The 25390-nt window shown below is 34.4% G+C and overlaps 1 protein-coding gene across 1 annotated transcript in view; it reads left to right on the plus strand.

The window, feature by feature from the left end:
- The window catches only part of LOC150100596 (WD repeat-containing protein 82-like), a 131669-nt gene extending 107835 nt beyond the window's left edge, over positions 1–23834 (plus strand). Inside the window, exons 7-9 of the mRNA XM_090401178.1 lie at positions 1505–1574; positions 9669–9811; positions 20008–23834. Coding sequence (XP_090257304.1) covers positions 1505–1574; positions 9669–9811; positions 20008–20043 — 249 coding nt within the window. The 3' untranslated portion in view covers positions 20044–23834. The remainder of the gene's footprint in view (positions 1–1504; positions 1575–9668; positions 9812–20007) is intronic.
- Positions 23835–25390: the final 1556 nt, after the last annotated feature.

Consider the following 25390-nt stretch of genomic DNA (forward strand, 5'->3'; position numbering starts at 1 on the left):
ACTCTTTTCCTCACTATCTTTTCTCTGTAATTCTCACATTCATTTTAATATCCTGTTGTATGAGAGCTCCAATCATCGAGAATTTGATCCTCTGACTAGGCCTTCTGAATTATGCAGTATAGCAACTGTAAAACATACTCCATATTTTTGCTCCAAAAATGCTGTATATTTGAGCATTTCTGGTTTCATATCATCTACTCTAGCTGCCTCTCCACATTTTGAGTTTTTTCACTTTTTCTACCTCAACATGTGATTATTTTCTACCACAATGTCGTCATTGCTTGTTTCATTTAGCAATATTTCAAGATAATTTATCTAGATATCTGGACTTTATCTTTAGTTTTCATATTGCATTTATTATCTTTGATTTCTTTTACAATACTTTTCCCTTCATTTCCAAGTTCTCTCATAAATTATAAATTAAAGATGCCAAGAAATTTATATTCTTGATTTAATCCTTTATCCTTCGTGGGGTTGCAGGGCTGACATGACTTGACAGAGTCAGAAGCTCTGCAATTCGGGAAACCCTCAATACTCAACCGCTGCTTCTCTGTGTTGAGAGATCACAGTTATGTTGGTATGGGCACCTGGTCAGAATGCCACTAAAGAGAGGCTTCCCCAGCAGGCCCTGTTTGCCAAGCCAGAGGGTGGGAGGTCACATGTAATGCCAAGGAGTCACTGGATAAATTATATCCAAAACCTTGGGTGGACACATCTGGGAATCCCACCAGAACACCTGAACTTGATGGCAAAGGATTGTGACCATTGGAAGTCCCTCTTGCAGTTGCTGCTCCCACAACCCAATTAGGAAAGGTGGGCCTTGAAGATGGATGGATTAATCCTTTATCCATGTGTAAGAAAAGTTTGCATGTGAATTATCTTCACGACTGGGCTACTTGTATATAGAGGCTAATGACTTCACGCCAGTTGCCTTAGTACTCGCCATGGTCCCCAGAACATTTTGCTGCTTTTCTGATATTTATTTTCTGATATGCTCTTCCCATGACATTTGTTTCTAGTTTTACCTCTTTGCCTTCTTACACTTTTTTCTATGTTCTCTTACAGCAAATGTTGACTTAGTTGCCAGAAACTTTTGATGACCTTTTATTCTGTCGTTTCCGAATATATAACTTACCCTCGATAATCCTTTTTATAAGCTATAAAACTCTTGAATATTATAATAACTTCCCATCTTAAATTTGATTTTTAAAATCATCAGAACTTTTTTTTATGTTGTACATTTAGACTGTGTGATGCTATGAGAATTGAAGTCCTAAATTTTTATTTCAAAGAACAATGCCAGAGGCAAGTTTAACATTATGACATTATTCTGCAAAAGGCATATAAACTCAACGACATGGCATGTATCATATTTATTATTATTAAATATGTCCTGCTTTCGCATCTCTCCAAGATATTTAGTGTATAAAAATAAATATGTGTTATTGTTTGATGTTCAAATATTGTAAGATGATGAGCTTTTATTTATTTTTTTTAAACTTAGGGACACATGAATAATAAAGGAATACCTCTGGAAGCATCTTTTAGTCCTGATTCTCAATTTATATTCAGTGGTAAGTTGAAGTATACTTTATATGTGCATTCACTTTGTTCTTGATATCAAAAGAAGAAATCACATTATTTACTGTTATATCTTCTTCTGTTGAATTCTTTTGAAAGCGTCTTTCAGTTAGTTTGGAAAGAGCTGGTTTCATGAAGTGTTTCTCAGCAGAAAATTCTGTTCATCTATACCTTCTTTGAATAAACTGAGAATGAGCAATTTGCATACTTAAAGAACTTATTGACTCCTCTATTGTCCACCTTGAATTGTACTGAATCCAGTATACCTGTGACTTGCCATATATAAGTGAAACACATGATTCCAGACTATGAAAAGGGAACACAAACAACACATCTGATTTGGGCCTTTCTTCTCATGCCCTGGACACTTGGCATGAATTGATTGGAAAGCCATCTATTCCTTACATCTTACCAAGACTTGGTATGAATGAAAATTTAAAGTCTGTGAAATCTAATCACTCCCCCTAATCTCAACAGTAATGGTGGCCTAAAATTTTCAAGAATATGGATGGCATACATTCATCCCACAATTTCTCTTTCATGTTCTCCAGTAATCCCCTATGGACTGGAGGTAGTCATTTTAAATATCGATGCTTTCTATCATTTCATCCTTTAGTGTACTTTATGGAAATAGACAACAGAATAAACAAAGCTGATATGAAGAGGAGCCAGTTGAATAAATTTATATGGAATAAGAGATAAATTAGCCAAAATACCAAACTAGCAGTATACAAGACAGTGTTCAAACTAGTTTTCAATTATGGATCTGAGAGTTGGGTTAGAAATAAAGCAATTTTTCAAAGATTAGAAATTGCATATATTGAGGGTTCTGAGAAAAATTAGGGGAGTGAACAGATAGCAGCAATAGCAGAATCATATTAAAAATCAATCAATTACTCGTATTGTGTACGACTACCCAAGGTGCCAATTTCACGGTGGTGAAATTGGACAGGACATCCACAAGGTGATGAATGAGGCCTTGAATTGGCTTTCCAGCCTGGACCTTGACCTGTAGTTGGTATGGTGGTTGTAGTGGTTATGGAGGAAACAGAAGATCACGCTCCCGTCTCACCATGAAGATGTTATTCTCGTAGTCACTCACAACATAGTCCTCGTCATAGTATCAGCAGAACTCCTCCTCCTCATGCTAGATGATGATGATTAAACCTCGGATACAACGACATTTATGTTGTGAAGTGTTGTGAGAACATGCAGCCTTGTCATACTTGTTGCAGCAGGACGATAATTGTCTCTGGCTTGATTATGACAAGTTACTTTTGCTTTATTTTTAAAAAAAAAGGAAAGACTTAGAAAGCAGGTTGTGCCTTTTATGTAATGAACTTTTAGATGTTAAGATTTTCATCATTTGTTTCTGGAAATTGTGATTGATTCACTTACCAGTTTCATGTAGCCATAAGCATAAATAAATAAATTAATTAATTAAAAATCAAAATATTACAAAGGTATTTGACATTGTTAACATTCAAGAATGTGTGAACAGAGCTAATCTGAGGTGGTACGACTGCTTAAACAGAATGGGAGAGTGAAGGTTATCAAAATAGGTATTTGATGCCGAGATGGCAGGAAAGAAACCAGAGGAAGATCAAGATCTTGGTGGATCAAATCAGTTGGAAGTGCCTTAGAAGAACAAATTGTTAGATACAACAATATTGAAGCACTGACAAGTAATAGACTAATTCAGAGGACAATTGATGATAAAAGAGTGCTGCCATATTAGCCTGAACGCCGCTTTGACAGGAAATTGATGATCATTTCAGCTCTTAGATATTGATTTGGACACTGATAGTGATATCAATGGAAATAACAAGACTAGCTTTCATTTACTCCAATGCTGTGGCATACCATGTGGATTGTAATGTCTCTGTGTGTGTGTGTGTGTGTGTGTGTGTGTGTGTGTGTGTGTGTGTGTGTGTGTGTACACTGCTTGGAAAGAAGTCAACAGACACCATAGTGTGAAGAATGCAGCCATAATGCCCACCTTAATAAGGTGTAGGACCTCCTTTCACTGTGATTACTGCAGCATTCTTACAGTGCATTCTTTCCACAAGTGTACAATAGAGATCAGTGGGAATTTTACACCATTCATTATGTAGGTATGTAATAAGGCCCTGGACTCTTGTGGGGTGGATGATCCTCGACCTCACCCAATGCTCCAGTTCATTCCACAGATATTCAGTAGGGTTGAGATCAGGACTCTGTGGAGGCTAGTCAAGTGGGGGTGATGATGATGTTCATGTCCATAAACCATGCAGTTACAGTAGCTACTTTATGACATGGTGCATTGTCTTGCTGAAAGAGACAGTGGAACAGTTCTGTAGAAATGCCACAAAGAGGAAGCATTGCATTATCTAGAATGTTCAGATACCTCTTGGAGTTTAATGTTTGTGACACCACAGAGGTTAGAGGCCAAGCCAGGAAAAATAGGACCATACCATTACACTGCCACCTTCGAATTTCACAGATAAGCTTATGCACTCTGGCAAGAGATGTTCAACAGGCATCTGCCACACCCATCTATCTACTCAGTAGATGGTGTAGTATGATCCATTGCTTCATAACACAGCTTTCCAAGCTTCCACGTCCCACTGTACACACTCTTTACAATGCCAAAGATGATGCTGCATGTTGATTCAGGTGTGGGGCTTGCATATTGTGGTTCTTCATGGAAACCCATGTTGTGAGTCTTGGTTCTCAATGTTTTTGTGCTAATTCATGTTCTAGTTGATGCTCAGAACTCCACACTCAGTGTGTCAGCTGATGAATGGCAGTTTTTACATATTATCCTTCATAACACCTTACAGTCATGCTTGCTGAGTGTAGTGAGTTGTCCACTGCAGTTAGCACTTGCAGCTGACTCCCTGTACTTCCATCTCAGTATGGTATATCACTGATTGTTGACTTGAAATGGCCCAATTTGTCAACAGTTTGCCAAACAGATAGGCCTGCAACATGGCATCCTATCACAACACCTTTTTCAAACTTCATCAGTTCCCTTCTCACAGCCATTTCACCCAGACACACGGTTGCACTGATTTGGGAGCATCATATTCCTCCAATGGAATATACCGACTACAAACATGTAACGCATTACATGGCACAATGCACTTTGTCCATTGGGGGGGGGTGGGTTGTCTTTCCAAGCAGTATATGTGTTGAAAGACTGCTAGTTGTTGCTGCATGTTCTGTAGAATCTCGTCTGTCAATCCTTTGTCTGCAGCAGGTAGGCATCTTTGTTTGCTGTCAAACTGTTTGATTACCTGTTGTATGGGATGCCCATCCTGATTTATGTTTTCTTCTTTTGTCGACTTCCCCTACGTGTTCCCATCTGGCCTACATAACAAACACCACAAAATCAATGAATCTCATAAATGCCTGGTTTTTTCATGAGATGATGTGGAGGTTTTGTTGGGTGTAACAATTTGTTTATGAGATTCATTGCTCTTGTGGCGTTTGCTATGTAGGCCATGGGAGATCAGCATGTCTGAACACATAAGCTGTGTTGAAAGAAAAAAATAGCATAAATCAGGATTGGTGTTCTATACAAATGCAATAGGCCATCAAGTAGTTTGGCAACAAACAAAACTGCTTCATGTTAATCAATTGTTTTTCAAGAAAGTTCAAGGAAGTCTTGCAAATGCTATGGATCCCCACACAATCACAAAAATAAAGGCTTAATCCTACACCAAAAGTTTGATCTGCTTTCATTAAAAACCTCACTGCTATGGACTTAGGATACAACACGTGTGATGCGACAAAACGTGACAGCAACAACTATCATTGCTCTAACACATATATAGTAATTAATTTAACATTTTTTTATTCTTGTTACTTATTCATATGCATCAGTTGTGAAATTACAATGACATCTAATATGTGTAATTGTTTCTAGTCTCTTTTTTGTACAACTTTTGCTGATACTCCTGACAATGTAAGTCTAACAACTTACGTAACTTGTAGGGTTATATTTGTTTAGTTTTATTGAACTCATTTTTTTATCTTAAACATGTGATCTCAATATCAGAAGCTGTCTATCACAACTCTTCCTCTATCACAGCCAGAAGTGTGTAAAGTTTCTGTGTCTGTCGCGTTGCTTACTATAGACAAGAAGATCTGTTAATGTCTGATTTGGAGAACATAAATACATTCATTCATCATCAGTATGGCACCGATGACTGGCAGACCATGTGGTGGTCATCCCTTCATATAGGATTAAACTGAAGAAAACTACAACTACACAAGAAGCCATTACAAGTGTCAGATACTATTTTTGGAATCAATCAGAATCAGCAATTAAGCAATTCTGAAACTCAACAAGGATGGCAGCTCAATAAGCAACCATATTTATTAAGTTCCAGGAACGCTTCATTTTTTATATATATATATATAAATCAGCTCCACAGAAGTGACAGTGCCATGCTGTATATCGGTAAGTGGTTAGATGGAAGGGAAGAATTTGTTGATGTGTTTTTCGAAAATCTGAAGGTTGTAGTCATTGGGGAAAACTTCCAAAGAGGAGAGGTGTAGGAAATGAAAGCAGAGGATGAGAAATTGGTTCGATGATGTTGGAGGTGAGCTGAAAATGGGTGTTGACACCACATGGTCTGTTGAATCATATACAAACACCTGATCGTGGTTTGTATATGATTACAGGAAAGTGGAGGGATTATAGCAGCCTATAGAAGAGACATAATGCAGCAGCAGTACATCTGTGGTAAAGTGACTGAAGGGATAGCAGTGAGGGAGGGATCATTTAACCAAATTGCTACTTCTGTATACAATTAAGCATTCTGGGAGAATTTTAGATGCACCACCCCAAATGTGGAAACAGTATTTGAAGGTTGGGCAGATTTGAGCTTTATAAAGTGTCAGGAGTTGAGCAGGAGAGAAGTACTGTTTAGAATGGAAAAGAATATCAAGAAATTTGGAGACTGAAAAAGCAATAACAAAATCATGGCTTAATCCTACACCAGGTTTGGTCTGCTTTCATTAAAAATCTTATTGTCAGTATTGCTAAGGAATGCATTTAGAAGGGACATGATTGCAAATGTGTCAATGCATAAGTTATGAAGGAGAAATAGTGTGCACTTTTTTTGAGGTATGGAGTAAATTTGATAGACAAAAAAGGGCTTGTATATGACTAATAGATTACACTTGAATGGATTTGAAGTTAGGTATCTGGATAAAGTTTTGTTTGCTGAGTATGCAGATAAATATGTGCAAACACCATTGAGTCACTCATCATGAGATTGAGAAAGATCAGAGAATGCCCAGTGCAATTTCTCAGGTGTCAGATCTCAGTGGAATACTCATTAAATAGAGGAATATTACGATTTGTGTATACTAATGCCAACAGCATCAAGAACAAAAATTATAAGCTTTTGACTTTGGTAGCTTGACTTGGCAAAAAAAAAAAAAAAAATTGTAGACATTAATGAGACTTAGTTGATGGAAGAGGATATAAAGTAATAACAAGAAAATATAATTAGTCATTAAAATTTGAAACTTACATCTGCTAGTTTTGTGCACCTACAAAAAAACTGGTGGCTTCATCAGAGCTTAATAAAGATCAAAATTATATATAAATAGGAACAACAAAATTGTGCAAACACTGAAAAACCATTACAATAAAAATAATTAGATTCATATCAACAAATGAATGTAACATTGCATGACGGCATTAGCTGCCTGCAGTTGACTGACGATAGTTGTTAGTGAAGTTGAAGCTATTCTTTTCTTTTATGCTTGATATCTGCAACATGTTTCTTCCTTCTCACTTCAAACCAATAGCTTGGCTGTCCTGTATAGGCATAACCACATGATTGTTGGTTGTAATGTTCCATATCAACAGTATGGTTAGTATTAGAAGCATGGTTGGCCAGGCTAGATCTTTTTTCTTTTATGCTCAACAACATGTTCCTTCCTTCTTACTTCAATTGATCTTATGCAGGCAAAACCACATGAGAATGGAATTCTATATACTCCTGGATATTTGTAATAGGGTGTGCTGTCCTTAACAGACCTAAGGAGGCTGCAAACTGTTTGTATCAGTTTGAAATTCACTTTGATGCTGTGATTCTTGAAAAGAAATGCAGTTTTAATCAGTGGGCTGTCATTATATGGAAGTAAATATAGTCTCTGTACTTGACATTGTGATTATTGAGAGAGGTAGGATTTAAAAATAAAACCCTGTCAATTGTTTTCTTAGAATAGCAATTAAGAACATTTGAAAGTCTGAAGTTCAGTCTTGAGTTTGTCCTCAATTTATATAATTGAAACTGCTCAGTTCTTTAGGGTGTAGATTATGCCTAATTTTTAGGAAGGATAGTGAAAAGATGAGGCATGAAGATAACGTCCTGTAAGAGTACTCTTACAATACACCTCAAGAGAAACACCAAGGAATGTTCAAGGAAAGGGAGTTTTCCATCTTTTTCAAGCTCTAATGTAAATTTGATTATTGGTTTGTAAGAGTTAAGAGAATGAAAAAATTGTTAGATTTGGGAGGTCATGTTTCCAAATAAAATATCAACATATTTCCACCACACTACAGATTTCAGAGTCATTCCTGTTAGGAGTCTTCTCAAAGTTCTCATAAAGTGATCAGCTGATGGAGGAAAAAGGGGCTGCCCATTGCAAGTCCAAATTGTTGTTTGCAAAACACATTATTCCAATGAAAAAAATTGGACTGGAGGCAGTGTTCAAACTTATTAGTTTGTGACTTATTAGTTCAAACCTATTAGTTAGTCTGATGGGAAAAGGTCTCCAATAAAGTTTAACACATCATCATCTATGGGAATATTAGTAAATAGGGATACTATGTTGAAACTTTCAAGGATGATACATGTACTTGATAGCTTCTAGATAAAATGGAATGAATTTTTGATGTAAGAGTCAGATGATTTTATGTGATGTCCTAATAGGCTTGCCAGATATTTAGATCAAGCATAAGTTGGGAGTTGATGTCATCTATGATTGGTCACAAAGAAATGCAAGGTTTGTGCATCTTAGAAGATCTGTAAAGTTATGGAGGAATAGGATGTAACAACTTGAACTTTCATAATAATCAGCTGTAATTCCAACCAAACCAGACCCAAAGTAAAGTTTGGATCTAGTTTGGTTAGAATTATAGCACTTTTACAGTCCCTAATTATTATTTGATATGAAATCATAAGTAACCAAGCCTTGAGTTGTCGTGGTTGTATATTAAATTTCATGATTAATTCTTATATAAGTTATATAATTCATGCATCACCTCAAGCATTCTCTCTGTTCTTCGACCTTTTTTCATATCCTCTTTTGCACTCTTCTCATCTCCTTATCCATGCTTGCATTCTTTTATATATATTGTAATATGCTATTTTTCACTCATACTTTTCTTTTTCATACAGTTCCAAACACTTCTTTTTCTGTATGACAACATCTTTCCATTACCAAAATTCTATTATTGAATTTGACATTCTAAAATTAACATGTGTGTGTATACATTTATATATATTTTATTTTTATTTTTTTTTTCCAGAATTCATTTTTACTCGGAATATTATCAAAAAAACTTTAATGACTGTTACCGAGAGATAAAAAGATGACATGGTATATTTAAAAAGATACTACTAGTTAACAAGTTTCGTTGAATACATCAACATCTTCAGGTATCACAATCAAAGAAATATATAAAGAATTACAGAGACTTAAAATTATAATAACAGAACAAGTACAAAAAGACAGTAGTGTGTGTGTATATATTTCTTTGATTGTGATACCTGAAGATGTTGATCTATTTAACAGAACTTGTTAACTAGTAGTATCTTTTTAAATATACCATGTCATCTTTTTATCTCTCGATAACAGTCATTAAAGTTTTTTGAATATATATATATATATACAACTGTTAAAAAGTCTAAAACCACAAACTAAAATTCAGCTGAAGTATTCTGAAATATAAAGATTAGTTTTTAAACTGAAAACAACTAGATATATAAACAAAAAAATGTAAAACTTTTTTTTTATCATCAACAGTATTACATGCAATTAAGCGTATCAATATCTAAACTGAATATTACTATTTTTAGGCTCAACAGATGGTAGAATACATGTGTGGAGCGCTGAAACAGGAGTTAAAACTGCCGTGCTTAACTGTGATCATACAGGGCCAGTTCAGTGTGTACAGTTTAATCCCAAATATATGATGCTTGCCTCTGCCTGTACAAATATGGTATGCATAGTTTTCAAACTAGTTTTTATTTTTTATTTTAATTGTAATCTGTTTACTATATTAACAAATAACTTGGGCACTCACCCACCCACTGAACATTGAAAAGAAAGAAAACTCCACCTAAGTAAGCATCATAGGGAGGATTAAATAACAAGTCTATACCCAATTAATATTGAAATTAGATTGAAATTTACTTTAAAATTTGGATTAGAATTTTATTATTTAAATTATTACATTATGATGCTCTTTAATTGGAAAGACCTGGGTTCAGATCCCATCTAGGCCTCCAAGAACCTTTATCAGGGCTTTCTTTTCTTTTCAAGTGAAGGTGAGTTAGCTAATATCATATGGAGGTGGTGGGATTTTCTTTTCCAGAAATACAGGTTTTTCATCCTATGAAATAAGCAAAAACCAGCCAGAGGAATTCACACGGTTTAGACATAGCAGGCAATGCAAATAGGATTAGCCACCTAACTCATAAGCAGTAATCAGATCTCTAAGATGTGAATACTTGGGTATGATAGGCTGTTGAGCCTAATGAGAAAAGAAGATGGAATTATTACATTATAAATGAGTAGGAAGCCAAAGAAAATAATGTAGGAAGGTTTTTCTGACCACCCAGCCAAACTTGACCTGGTTGACTGAGTGGTTAGCATATCTACTCTCCAACTTGACAGGCTTTAGGGTTGAATCCCACATGGACATGGATTTTTATGAATGTTGTTAGATGGTAGATGAATTTCATTGTTCAGTGTGAGTTTATCATCCTGCTTATTAGAACTGGAAGCAACTCTAAAAAATTTCACATTAAATCTAATCTAAAGAATTGTTTCTGAATTGCCCAACTCTTAGCCTATTATTAGTTTACTAATACAAATAACTGGATTAACTTAAGTTAATCCAGTCATTTGTATTAGTAAAGATAGATTCTTCAAATGTGAGTCACATTAATGGAGAGAAATCCATGGAGGAAAAAAGCTTCTCAAATTGAACTGGAGTGTAAATTAGCAGATATAGCAAGTGATATTTATTGGAGGAAAATTACTCAGGAGAAGGAGATTAAAATCTTGTTACTAGAAGTTAATTCTAATAATTTTTTAGATGTATGATTTTTAGGCAGCAAACAGGTAAGCAACATATCTTGATGAAGAGGATTCCAATAAATAGAATAATATCCCAAGTACTTCTGTAAGTAGTAACATTATAATTTATGGAAATTGCATCTTACAGGAAGTAAGAATCCATTGACCATAAGCATGCCACTCAGATATGCTTGTCTGTAGTGGTGAAGAGACAGGATCTGAATATGCTATTTTCAGGAGGGAGTGCTAGGTGAAGAAATATTATTTAAAGGAATTTCTTGGCACTCATTTAGATCTCAAAAGAAGCAAAAGTATTTTTATATATTACATAATTGCAAATTCCTTGCTTTATAGGATTGATTCATTGGAAATAGCTTAATGGCAAGGTATACATTGCAATACTTGAAGGATCTACTGGGATGGGTAAAACTATAATAACTATAGCATTTTTTAAATTTTATTTATTTATTATTATTTAAGAATGCTGAAAAGAAGTCAAAGGATAGTCACTTAAACTGAATGAGAGAAACATAACAGTGTATATCTGAGGCAGACTAGGATGTTCAAACAAATAGCAAGGAAATCATGACATCAAAGGATGATTTTGAAGGATATAACAAGTGGTATTTATTGGAAGAAAATTACATCCATTAGTGTCCATTCTTAGACACTAATAAATGAATTTAAAAAGTAAGCTTTTGTTGTTCAGATTAGTAACTGGAAACTGCATATTGCAGATATTTCTGAAAATTGGCTTAATAAAGGCCTTAATTTTTGAGGAGAAATTATTCCATTGTCCGAAGAAACTGAGTAGTATAAAGTGCAATTTAAAAAAAAATGTATGGGTTAAATCATTTGACCCATGAGTTGATCATTCTTTATATTTAGTGGGGTCTAAAAATGCTGACAGTTTTATATGTCATCATTTGTAGAACTACTAAATATAAAGAATTACTGTATAATTCTTACTGTATAAAGAATTATACAGTAAGAATTCATTGTCTGTGAAATTTTTAGGTGGTAACGGGCAGTAGATGGCATTAGTGTAGATGATGCGTTTTGCTGTAGTTGGTGGGCTGAGTGGTAGAGATGAAAAGTTGTAGAGTGGGTTTCCTCCCTCAGTGAGTTTTTGGACTCCTTGGAGGTGTCATGTAATAATAACAACAACAATAATAATTACAGGCATTCAAGAACACATAGCCAATATATATATATATATATATATATATATAAAATGATATATATATCATTAAACAGAACCATCTTACTTTTCATGTGGCTATAGATGACTTGACTATAAGATGGATTGGAATAACATTTGTGTTCCAGTCAGAGCAGAACACATGGAATTCTTAATCATAACCAAAGGATGATGGTGCTTGATAGATCCAGTTGGTATGCTGCATAACTGTGGTGGTAATTTAATGAAATGATTTAGAAACTATTGTTATGTAAGTAGTTTATATAGTACATACACTTTCAATTTTTAATAGCCATTTCTAAAAGTTTTATGGATACATAAAAAGAAAGTCATTTTGAACTGATATCAAGATAATGAGCCCTGCAGGAATAACCTTAAAAGACTCATAGCAGATGTAATTACTTGACAAGTGTTAAACAGAAGTAGTTTACAAAAAATAATAATAAAATAAATAACAAACGTCAGGAGAAAAAAAAAAGAAATACAGAATGAGAAGCATAATAAAACTTCTGTAACTGATAAAGTTAGAAGGGGAAATTGGATATATTGCTCCAGTGTATGTTGCTATTATTTTATTATCAAGTCATTCCAAAAGTAATGTAATTTTCAGCATTAAGTGTTGAAAAGATATAAAAGATAAATCACTTGCTAATTTAATCAAGTATATATATTCTCTATTTTAATCAATAATGCTCTTCCAATGTTGTGAAAGCTTCATAATGCCATTTCCATAGAATTCAGCAGGTTTGGAGGCAATGAAGGTGCATACGCTCAATTTCAGTGCCTCTGATGTATCGTATTGTTTTTCATTAATGAAATGTTGCAAACTTTGAAATAATTGGTAATCTGAAGGTACAAAATCAAGGAAATACAGAGGATGTGGAAGCTTTTTCCCAGCTGAGATCCTCATCTTGGTACAGGTGATTCTCGCACTATAAGGGCATGCATTACCATGGTGAAAAACAGCACCCTTTCATTTGACCAGAGAACACCTCTTTCCTTTCAATTTTTCATTCAGTCGATCAAGTTTCACAGTGTACTTCAGCTGTGATTGTTTGGTTTTGTTGCAAGAGTTCAAAGTGTATAATATCAGCCATATCCCACGAAATGTTTAACAAAACCTTCTGAGGGTGAAGATCTTGTTTTGGCTGAGGTTTAGCCTGTTCTCTTGAATGGACCCACTGCCTTCAATGCTTAACATTCTTGTAAAGTAGCCACTTTTCGTTACCAGTGACTGCACTACTCAAACGGAGATTGAATCTCTCGAGAATGAAGAGCAGTGCAGATGTTGATGCTCTCTCTCATCATCATCATCATCAAATTCCTGCTATGTACCCTCAAGGGGTGTACAGGATATGACAGTACTACATGAAAAAATTACATCATTACTAACTTCCTATCTACAATTTTCCTCCAAATCAGTCTGTTACTTGTCAAGACTCCAACATTATCAGATCTTATATTTCTATCGTCTAAGGCACTTTGTATCGTATCAATCCACCTATATCTTGGTCTTCCTCTGGGTCGTTTTCCTGCCAACCTGGCAGAGAACACTTGTTTTGCTAATCTTTCCTCTCCCATTCTATTTAAGTGACCATACCACCTGAGATTAGCTCTGCTAATGCATTCCTGGATGCTGACAATGTCAAGTTCTTTCCTAATATCCTCATTTTTAATATGATGTTGCCATTGATGCCATCTGTTCACGCCTCTAATCTTTCTCAGGACTCTCATATCTGCGGTCTCTAGTCTTTGGTCAAGTGTTTTACTTCTGACCCAGCTCTCTGATCCATAAGTTAAAACTGGTTGAAACACTGTCTTGTATACATCTAATTTAGTGTTCCGAATAATTTCTCTCTTATTCCATATGAATTTCCCACCATACCAGCTTTGCTGATTCTGTTGTCTATTTCTATATTTAATTTACCATCTTCAGTAAAAATTGTGCCTAAGTAGCTGAAATGTTTTACTTGTTCCACAGGTTCTCCATTCACAACACAGTTGACATTTTCAATGATTCTGCCTATTTTCATTGTCTTTGTCTTTTTATTGCTGACCTTCATACCATATCTATTACAACAGCTATTCAATTTAGTCAGAGAATCTTGCAGACTTGTAGCGGATTTATTTAGAAGTATAATATCATCCGCATAAAGCAAAGAGCTGACATTAACATCTCCAATTCTGATATCATGTTTAATACCACTTTCCTTCGTAATGTGATCCATATAGATAATGAATAACAGAGGGGATAATGTACATCCTTGTCTCACACCAGATTTAACATTAAACCATCTTCCTGTACTTCCTTCAATTCTAACTGCTGACTTACAACTCAAATAAAGACTAAGTATTGCTTGATATAATGCCCCATTGACAGCATATAACTGCAGCGTATTGAATAGCTTCTCTCTTGGCACCTTGTCATATGCCTTTTCCAAATCGACAAAACTTAAATAGAGATCTTTGTTATATTCCCATGCTTTCTCGACTATTTGTCGTAAAGTGAAGATCTGATCCTGACAGCCTCTATTTGGCCTGAATCCAGCTTGTTCTTCACCAAGCTTTTCTTCCACAATTCTTCTCAACCGTTTCTCAAGTATACTGGCATAGATCTTGCAAGGAACACTCAGTAGGGAAATACCTCTGTAATTCTCACATTGTTTTATTTCCCTTTTTATATATGGGTACTATGAGAGCTCTACTCCAATCATCGGGAATTCGTCCCTCTGTCCAGGCTTTCTGAACTATGCAGTGCAGCCACTGTAAGACTTTTATACCACCATACTTCAGCATTTCTGGTCGAATATCATCTACTCCTGCTGCCTTTCCACATTTCAAGCCTTTGATGGCTTTTTCTACTTCAAGTATGGATATGTATTCCTGACTGCATGCCTGGTCAGTGTTTTTTATCACTGTGCTGTCATCACTGCTTGTTTCATTTAGCAGTTTTTCAAAGTAATTACTCCATACTTCAAGGATATCTTTTTCTCCTGTTTTCATGTCACCTTTATCATCTCTAACTCCTTTTACAGCACTCTTTCCTCCATTCCTAAGCTTCTTCAACAACCTCCAGAATATTTTGCCACCTTCTTGATATTTATTTTCTATATTCTTGCCAAAGTCCTCCCATGACTTTTGTTTAGCTAGTTTTACACACTGTTTAGCTTTCTTACATTTGTCTCTGTATTCTGTAAGAATAAAAGCTGACTTATTTGCCAGGAACTTTTGATATGCTTTCTTCTTTTCCTTCACTGCCTCTTTAATTTCCTGTGTCCACCAGGGAGTTCTGATTTTTTTATCCTTGCACACAACCTCACCACATGCCTCTCTGGCAGAATTAATCAATGTTTTCTTCAGAGTTTGCCACTGAATCTCCAAGGTTTGATTCCTGTTCTCAAACTCTTTCATTTTCTTTTCAATAATCTTTCTGTATTTTAGTCTACAGTTCACATCTGAGAGCTGCTCAACTTTTATTCGCTTTAAAACTTTCTTACATGTTATTCTTTTCAATATGAAATTCAATTTTATCCTGCTCAAGACTAAATAGTGATCACTTCCAATTTCAAATCCTCTGTACACTCTGGTGTCCTGCACCAGGGAGAAGACATCACTATCAACAATAACATAGTCAATGAGACTTTTCTTATTCCTAGCCTCTTCTCTCCATGTGAATTTGTGCACATTTTTATGTTGGCACATGGTGTTAGTAATAACCAGTCCATGTCCTGAGCAGAAATCCAACAGATATTTGCCATTATTATTAGCTTTGCTCTTTTCTCCAAATTTTCCCAAAATATTTTTGTATGTCTCACAAACATTTCCTACTCTGATATTTAGATCCCCAACAACGACCAACTTTTCCTTTTTCATTGTGTCAGTTGCTTTTTCTAAAGCCACAAAAAATTCCTCCACTACATTTAGGTTCTACATTAGTAGAACCTAAATGTAGTGGAGGAATTTTCCCACAGGAAAATTGATCCCACAGAGGAATTGATCCCACAGGAGGAATTGATCCCACAGAAGGTTCTACATTAGTAGAACCTTCTGTGGGATCATAAGCACAAATAAGTCTCATTGTCCAGTTCCCCATTCTCATATTTGCTGACATTACTCTACTTGAGTCTGACTGCCATTCAAGAAGATTAGCCTCGTATTTTGTGTTGAATACTATGGCTACTTCTTCTTTTCCTTGATTGTCATTGCCTGAATATAACATTTTGTATTTATTGCTCAGAAAGATCTCACCAGTTTTTGTCTTTTTTGTTTCAGTCACCCCTATTATGTCGATCTGGTACTTATCTAATTCTTCAGCTAGCTCCATTTCTTTGCTATTCAGGCTTCTTACGTTGATAGTACCGATCTTTAACTCTGGTGATGTTGAGTTGGGGTTTGTTTTCAGATTTGTTCCAGTTGCTGACTTTTTGCTGTTCGCCCTGGTTCCCTGGCGAAAACAATGGGGGCCTTGTTTAATCGGGTGACGCCCCAGCCGGCATGAAATTTTGTCATGTTGTACCATCATTTTTTATTTTGGTTTAACCAATAAGAATACAATTTTGTCGGCTAAATCCCAAATTGCCAGCCTATCCTCGTTCGTTCAGTATCAAAGTAGATACCCAACAGGGTGCACCACGAGAAGGTGAGGATTGGACATTAGGTCAGAAGCCGTGGTCGGTTCTCCGCATTCCTTTAAAGGCTATGTGGAGGTCTCCTCTCAGTTATACAGCTTTGACCCTTAAGCACCCCATGCTCTCTCTCTCTTCAGAAGGAAATGTTTATCAAAACCTTCTGAGGGTGAAGATCTTGTTTTTGCTGAGGTTTAGCCTGTTCTCTTAAATGGACCCACTGTCTTCAGTGCTTAACATTCTTGTAAAGTATCCACTTTTCATTACCAGTGACTGCACTACTTAAACGGAGATTGAATCTCTCGAGAATGAAGAGCAGTGCAGATGTTGATGCTCTCTCTCTTCAAATGTTGTTCGTCAGTTCATGAGGAACTCGCTTGCTGAGCTTAGGCACTATTGCAAATTCTGATGGATGACGATGTATTAAGATCTTTTGCTAAATCTTCAACAGTTTTGCACTAAATCTTCAACAGTTGCATTGGTATTTAGTGACTTCCAGCGTGTCATTATCGTGGGAGACAGGGTGCCCAGAGTGAGAGGAGTCTTCCAGCTAAAGTTCCATTGCTGAAATTTTTGGAACCATTGCTGGCATTTTTGCACATTTAAAACATTATCACCATACACTTCTTGCATATTGTTTACAGTGTTACCAGCATTATTGCCTTTTTTTTGAACTTATTATTATTATATGACACCTCCAGGGAGTCCAAAGACTCATCGAGGGAGGGCACCTACTCTACATCTCTCTGTCCCCACCAACCGCAGCTATCATCATCATCACCAATGCCATCTACCACCCACAACCATGACTAGATTTTCACAGACAAATCACAAACATCCATGCCCACAGCAGGATTTGAATCCGCAGCCTTTTGGCTAGAGAGGGGATACACTAACTGGCCAGCAAAAAATAGCATGATGTGCATAATGTACTCTTCAGTGTACATTATGCACATAGTAATATATATTATACACTATACACTCCATAGTAATAAAGAGTTATTTAAAAAATAACTTATGTATGATGTTCCTGCAATGTGGAATTCCTTAGAATGATGCCGCTTCAGCTTAGCAGTACTTATAAAGCTTTAAAAATTCATATTTAGACAAGCGACAAGCTGAGACATGTTTGAACAAGTACAGTATAAAAAATGACATTACTTTTGGGATTACCTAATATTAATCTTTTTTATGTGAATACCACTTATAAAAGTTGTAAACCTGCATTCACATTAATATTGTGGGTAGTCTAAGGATTAGATAATCCGTAAGCCCTGTACTAGCAAAAATCATGATGCTTTTCCAATCCAGTGACTGGCACAGATGTTTGAATTGTTTTGTTCATTCAAATATCAAAGCCACAGTGAGATTCAAGCCCATGGCTCTGTGAGTTAGAGATGCTATCAGTCGTCCAACTGAACAGCATTAAACCACTTGTTATTTTTGATGAATCACTGACTTTAGGACTTTCTTTCTAAATGGGAGTTTGCAAGGATTATCCCTGGTTGTAAGGGAAGTTCATTGTATAAAATGCAAAATTAATGTTCAGTTATTCTTAAGTGTTATTGAAAAAGTAATCGGAAAATTAATTATGATGGGAATAATTTCTTGAGCAGCATGGTTCTTTTAAGGGATTGTTGATTTTAGCAGATATGCTAAACTTTTAAGAAATAGATCATATTATTGATGATCTATTTCTGATGTAACCTCTTCATAAAAATGTGATTTATTTAAATTATAGAATTTTTTTTTTGTCATGTATTTCTGGATTATCTAACTGTTAGAATTCCTGCTAATGTGTTATTGATTTCCAACATTTATAATGGATAAAAAAAATTTATGGGTAAAAAAAAAGAATGTTCTTTTGGCACGACGTAAATACCTGGATTTTGGAGTGAATTACCTAAGTTTCCAAACTAGATAATTGGAGGAGGAAATCCATCAGAACTTCTGGCCAGCCACACCCATAGAATCACTGCTAAGTGGCATTTTCTCTGTTGGCTTTTGTCATTAGTATATCTTTGTTTGATTTTATTGCTAATGCTTTTTCTTTTCTCACTATTCTTTTGAATAGTAACTTCATCACTAAAATATTTTGGAACTTATATTCGAACGTTAAGTACTTTTTAATGACAGAGACGATGTTCTGTGAATTATTATTTTTTTTTTTTTAAATCTGTTTCATGTCATTTCCATTATTGGATGTATATTGACACCTCTACCACATGAACAAGCCAAGGGTAAGCCAGAAACTGTGTTCAAGATACTAAATTAACAAAAGTAAAATCTGCTGTGTGTGTGTAGAGAGAGAGAGAGAGCACAGTTTTGGCTTACTATGAAACAGGTTGGTGTTTTCATGCTAAGTGATGCAAATCATGAACTACTTATAGGTCTTTGGACAACTGTAATTTCCACAATTACAACTGATAATTTCACATTAAGAAAAAGCAAATAAAACACTTAAGGAATATGCAAAAGGATGATAGGGTTGATTAATGTGCTAAAAATTTTTAAATAATATTTGACAAACATTTTTCTGGTTTTCTTTTCATGAAATTAATGCCAAATCGATGAAACAAAATATAGCTGCTCTTTTGGATATACAAAATAGATTTAGAAAACAAGATTGTTTCACAGATTGATGATAAGTGAAAAGCAAGATGCATTAGCAACAATTTCCATAAACCTATTTTAATCAACAAATGACCAATAGAAAAACTACATCCACATGGATTTGTGTTGTATATGCACATTTATATAAATTGACATTTTCAAACATGAAATATAACGATTTGAAGTGTACTCACACTCACTGGTGATCATTATAATGATTGTTTTCAGTGACAGTGATGAGCTACAAACTAAATTATCAGTTTTCTTATCCCCATAAAATGCAGTATAAAAGTTAATTTATATCATGTTTTATGTACATTTCTTTTATTATTATGGATATTTGTGCCAGGTATCCATTATTGATATTTCTGCATCATACACATCTTCATATGCTCTATGGTCTAACTTTTAATCTTAAATGTTATCTTGCCATAGTTTATTTAAATAATATGTTTGGGTGAAATGTAACTCCTATCTGTTGAACAATTAATTGGCAGAATTTTACAAAAAGAGAGTAACATGTTTTTAATGAAAGGAAGGATTGCATCTATATGTGAATGCATATTCATGCTCTTTTTAAAAATTTCTCAGTTTTGATAGTTTATTTTATATTTGGAAAGAAAAATTCATGTGGCACTGTTTAATAATTATCCTATTTTTGTGTTATATCTATAGGCTTTTTGGTTGCCTACTGTAGAAGAAAATCTTTGACATACAAGAAAGAGAAAGTATTTTATAGAACAAATCACCAAAAAAGCGGGACTGCTAACATTTGCCATTCCTGAAACTATCATCAACATTCATTTTTCAGATAGCACACTGTTTTTATGTTTTTTTCGAGGAGATTATCATATATGCATTTTAAATCGAATGTGAGTGTCTTTTGTCCACTCTCTTAACACTGTAAATTTTTGAGCATTTTAAATTTAATGTGATATCACTCTCATTTTTCAGTTACATGCATACACCATTTTGTAATCTAGTGCAGCCATAATTGAATTGTGAAGACATGCACTGTAAATAAATATCATAGTGTGAAACTAGTACCTAGTTTGAATAAGAGTAAAATGTGTTATCTATTGAAATAGTTTTTACAAAAATGTATATATTATACATTATTCTCTTATGTAGTCAATTCATGATTTTTTTTGCAAAATGATACAAAAGAAAACAACTCTTTTTTTTTTTAATAGAACAAATAGAATGTCAACATAAATTTAAATGTTGAATAATGTGAATATGTAGAAATGGAGTAGTTCTATTTTTTTATATTATAATTGGCATTGATATGAATATTTCAACCACTTCATTCTCAAAACATTACCATACATACTTTTTAACCTCTGCTTTTACCATACATAACTATTTATAGTAGCTATATTAGGGAAATGGAAAAACAGATTTATCTGCTACATCTTTTCTATTTTCTTTTCTACCATGTATCAACTTATTATTATGGCTCCTTCACTTGATTCATTTTTGTCCTTCGAATTTGTGCTGTCAATGGGAAATTCTTTAATGTTTACACCAGTCATCATAAAATAGTAGTGTTTCATGGTGACCGGAGTCTTTTTATAGATATACATATATATCTTCTTAAATGAGAATGTTGCACTGTCTTGAATGACTATAGTGAATCAGATTTATCAAGAGATGTTCAAGGATATGTATGAAAATTATTAAAAATATTTCATAAGTTAAATATTAACAATGTTTTGCTTCTTTTGAGGTCTTAGTCAACCTTATCAGTGGCTTGCATAAACATTCTTTTAACCCTTTGAATAAGCGACATGATTGTCATCAATAGTAAGTCTTCTGTAATGGTCAATGTGAGCTGATCTCTTGTGGTCATTATTTGCATTCTTCTCTATTACCTGTTTAACAGTTTGATATAAGAAGACCTGTTCTGTTTGAAAAATAAGTTATTGGAACAAAAAAAAAAAAGTATTAATAGGAAATTTCAAGACCTTCTGGGAAAGTCTATCATTGAAAAATTTAGCTTCCAAACCAGCTGCACTCTTTAACCACTTCACTACCCACTTTGTGTGCATGTGCGTGCACACACAAACATAAACTATAATGATGACTGTTAAGTTAATTGCGATGCCTTTTGTATCAGTTGTGTTCATATACACGTAGATCACTGCTTTTGTTAAGAAATCTTGCAAAGGTTGCCAAGCAGCAAAGTCGATTTTATTTTACCTGCATTCTCTTTTTCTCATCATTTTGGATTTTGTATTTATTACAATATTTTTATCTCTAAAATATGTGTAATTTTTTTTTCAAAACGTTTCTAAATTTCATATTGAAGTGTAGAAAAGGCTGTTTTAAAGAAAGAAAGAGTTTCAACAAGTTGAATGTGCATGCATGCATGCATGCTTTGTGATACAGACCAGTCATTCATTGAACACATTTTTTGTCATGGTGAAAATGGGAAGTTACAGTGTATGCCATATCACCTTATGCTATAGTTACATATGTTGATTTCTTTTTTTTTTTTTTTTTTTTTTTTATGTATTTCTTATGCTCTTTAGTTTGCCATTTGTTGGACTCTCTAAAGTTATATTTTGCACATGCATGTGTTGCACTCTTCTTGTCACTTGATAGGGATTAACACAACTACAAGCACAGATGGAACATACTGATCCACCTCAGTATACAGTAGGACAGACCTGAGATATGCAGGCTAACTGGATAATGCATGAGCTGTACAATCCTAGGAATGCCATAATGATTAAAACCAGTGCTAATGTAATATTTGTTTTTAGTTTTTCATTGTGAGATTGCTTTCATATATGTTTTCTTCCAGCTTGTTCTGCAGAAGAAAAAAATTGTGTGGGATTTAAATCTGATCACTGTCAGGACTACGTGTCATGATTTTTAATCCTGTTTTAAAAGTGTTGTAAATTTCTTAAATTGAAAGCATGCATAATCAGTATAATTCTGAAATATGCTTAGTAGCAAAGCTACTAAGCATTTCTGTCCATCATTTGGAATCACTCTATCTCTGTTGTATGAATTTAAAAAAAGAAAAGGATCATTCAATATAAATGTATGTTGCATAACTGGTAGACAAAATAATGAAACCACTGAAGAACTTCCTAATAGAATAATAAGTGCACATTGCAAATAATGTAATATGCATTCAGTAATGTTTGATATATTCCTCCTGAAGAATGCAATACTGTTCAATTGCAGGTAGACCCAACTCATACCACAGATGGGTAATGAAAATGCTGCTAATCAGATGGTCAAATTGGGATGTTTGTTAGAGGGACCACATTAGTAACACTGTCATGCTTCTTTGACTATCTATAGATGGCATATACTCTTTATAACTTGGACGTTGTTATTCACAAAGACCCTGTCAATGATTGTGTAAATGACTGCATAGTCATAGTGATTTACAGGACCCCTGTTCCTTCAGTGGAATAAGTAGCCAATCCACTTAAAAAAACATGTTGTCCTTGAAAGTCATTGAGAAAGCTCAGTGACTTTCTAAGAGAGAGAAATGCAGTTCTATTATTTTTGGGGAGTACATATTGTGAATCCCATTGGTAGGTATTTTCATTGTGAAAGATCACCATTTGCATTCATAAGAATCCCATCATAATCATCAGTAGATATGAATACTCGCTTAACATGAATATTCATATAAATTTCAATTTTCATCAACTTGCTTTGATTCCTAGAATTAATTCCATACTTTTTCCTCTTTGTCTGTGGAAGCAGCTTATATCATTATTTAGTCATTGTCTTTCTCTTCTTATTTCTCAGGTATTTATCATTTGTTTCTTATATTTGTCAACTTTTGTTATATTTTTGTGATTTTTTTTCCCCGTCTTAAAAGCAGCAACTCTGATCCAAACTATAATGTGTGCAAAGATGTGTACTTTGCTTTAAAAAAAAAACAGTGCCTTTTCAGAAAAGTATTCAGAGCAGCCTTCAACAATTACACGATATCATAAGAAAAGGTTACATAGTACACCTTTACTATCACAATATTATTTTATTGCACCTTGCATAGATGATGGCTCAGTATTTGAATGAAATTGGCTAGAAAACATATATGGAATTGATCAGTGTCATAAAATCAAACATACCACTGTCAAATATGGCCATATTGCTGTGTTGGGAAAATGTCTGTGTCAAAGTGAAGGAACAATATTTACATTTTAAAATTATAAATGGAATAGTTATAGTGAAACTTATTTAATTAGATCTGAAGAGAGCAAATCATGAACTTTGAATGAAATGAATTTGAATTATACAAACGTTTTTCACAAAGCTATGTTATCTATGTAAAAAATTGTGTATAAAATTTAGAAAGAAATTTGCATCTATGTTTAGTTTTTTTAAGATAAATGTTTTATGTATGAAAGATACAAAGGAGCATACATTTTTGCCTGTAACATTAAAAAAAATTTTTACTTTAAATATTGTTTATTTTGTCAGCCGATATTTCAGCCAGTTATTGTATATTAGTTTTGGTTTCAATTTGATATATAGCAACACTGTGTTTAATATTTTAATTGAATGAATGCTGTACAGTGAAAATAAATATATATGAGAAGGTAAATTGCAGTTAGAGTAAGTACTTATGATAAATGCTAGTTAATGAACCCCCCCCCTTAAACCCTTGTGTTTACTTTGGATGAAAACAACAGTGCATATAAATGTTGTGTCCTGCAGCAATTAACTAGCATGCCACCCATGACAATAAACCTGATTCTCCCTATGGTTTATTATCAACTAAGTTGTATAACTGATCCAAATCTTCTGAAGGCCTAAGGAAAATTAAATGTTAAATAATAATACTTTTTTTTGCCCTTAGTTTGGCCTGAGTTCTTGAACTTTAGATAAAGGCAGCATGGTCAAATATTGGATCTTGCACAGATGCATTTGATTAGTTGGCTATACTTAATGAATTGGCAGTAAACACTGTCATGTTATGTGCAAAGTTGTAAATGAAATATCTGAAGTATTTTAAGGCAAGTTATTAGTGTGTGTGTGTGCGCGCACATGCATGTATTCTTGTGCTTGAATGTATCGTAATTTTAAAAAACTTGCAAAGTATACAAATATACTTCAAAAATTCATTTGTGAAGTACAAATAATGATTTCCCATTTGTACTTCACAATTTTTTTTCAATTACATGATACGTTCAAGCACAAGAATGCATGCGCGCGCACACACACACACACTCTCTCTCTTCAATAACTTGTCTTAAAACACTTCAGATATTTCATTTTGAAATTAACAGACCATAAAAAAACATCATGAACTATGCCAGGTGCTATCTCTATCTCAGTCATGCATAAAATATTTTATATTTTAAAATCGTTATCATTAAAAATCAATTATGACAGGAGACAGAGTATCTCCACAGACCTAATTAATTTAATATTGGTATTAAATTGGGAGGTGGAAAACAATCGCAAACATCCATGCCTACTCGGGATTCAAACTCGCAGCCTCTTGGCTGGAGTGCGGATATACTAACAACTCAGCTAACCAGGCCATCATACAAAAAAGGAAAAAAAAATAGTGAAGAACATAGTTACAAATACACAGTTAATTTTTTACTGTTCTGGTGGAAAATATACTGCTTGGAACAAAGTCATTGGGCAACAGGCACCACTGAAGACGATACCGCATATTGGTTCAGGTATAAAATACCAGTGTGAGAAACAAAGTAATGATATATAAGTCTTTATTTAAGCCAATATATCACACTGCCATCTCTGAATTTCATGGTTGAGATTACACACCCTGGTAATAGACATTTACAGGGCATCTGCCATACCCACACTCGTCCATCTGCTCTGTGGAGGGTGTAGTATGATTTGTCACTCCATAACACACAGCTTTCCACCTCCCACTATACATGCTCTTTGCACCACTGAAGACGACACTGCATGTTGGTTAGGGTAACGTGAGGCTTGCATATTAGTCCTACCCAGGGAAACCCATGTTGTGAGTGGTGGTTCTGAATGTTTTTGTGCAGATTTGTATTCCAGTCAATGCCCAGAACTCGACATTCAATGTGTCGGTTGA

Source organism: Typopeltis vanoorti, chromosome 12 (assembly GCF_054136105.1).
Source record: "Typopeltis vanoorti isolate ZY-2024b chromosome 12, IOZ_Tvanoo_1.0, whole genome shotgun sequence".
Lineage (NCBI taxonomy): Eukaryota > Metazoa > Arthropoda > Arachnida > Uropygi > Thelyphonidae > Typopeltis > Typopeltis vanoorti.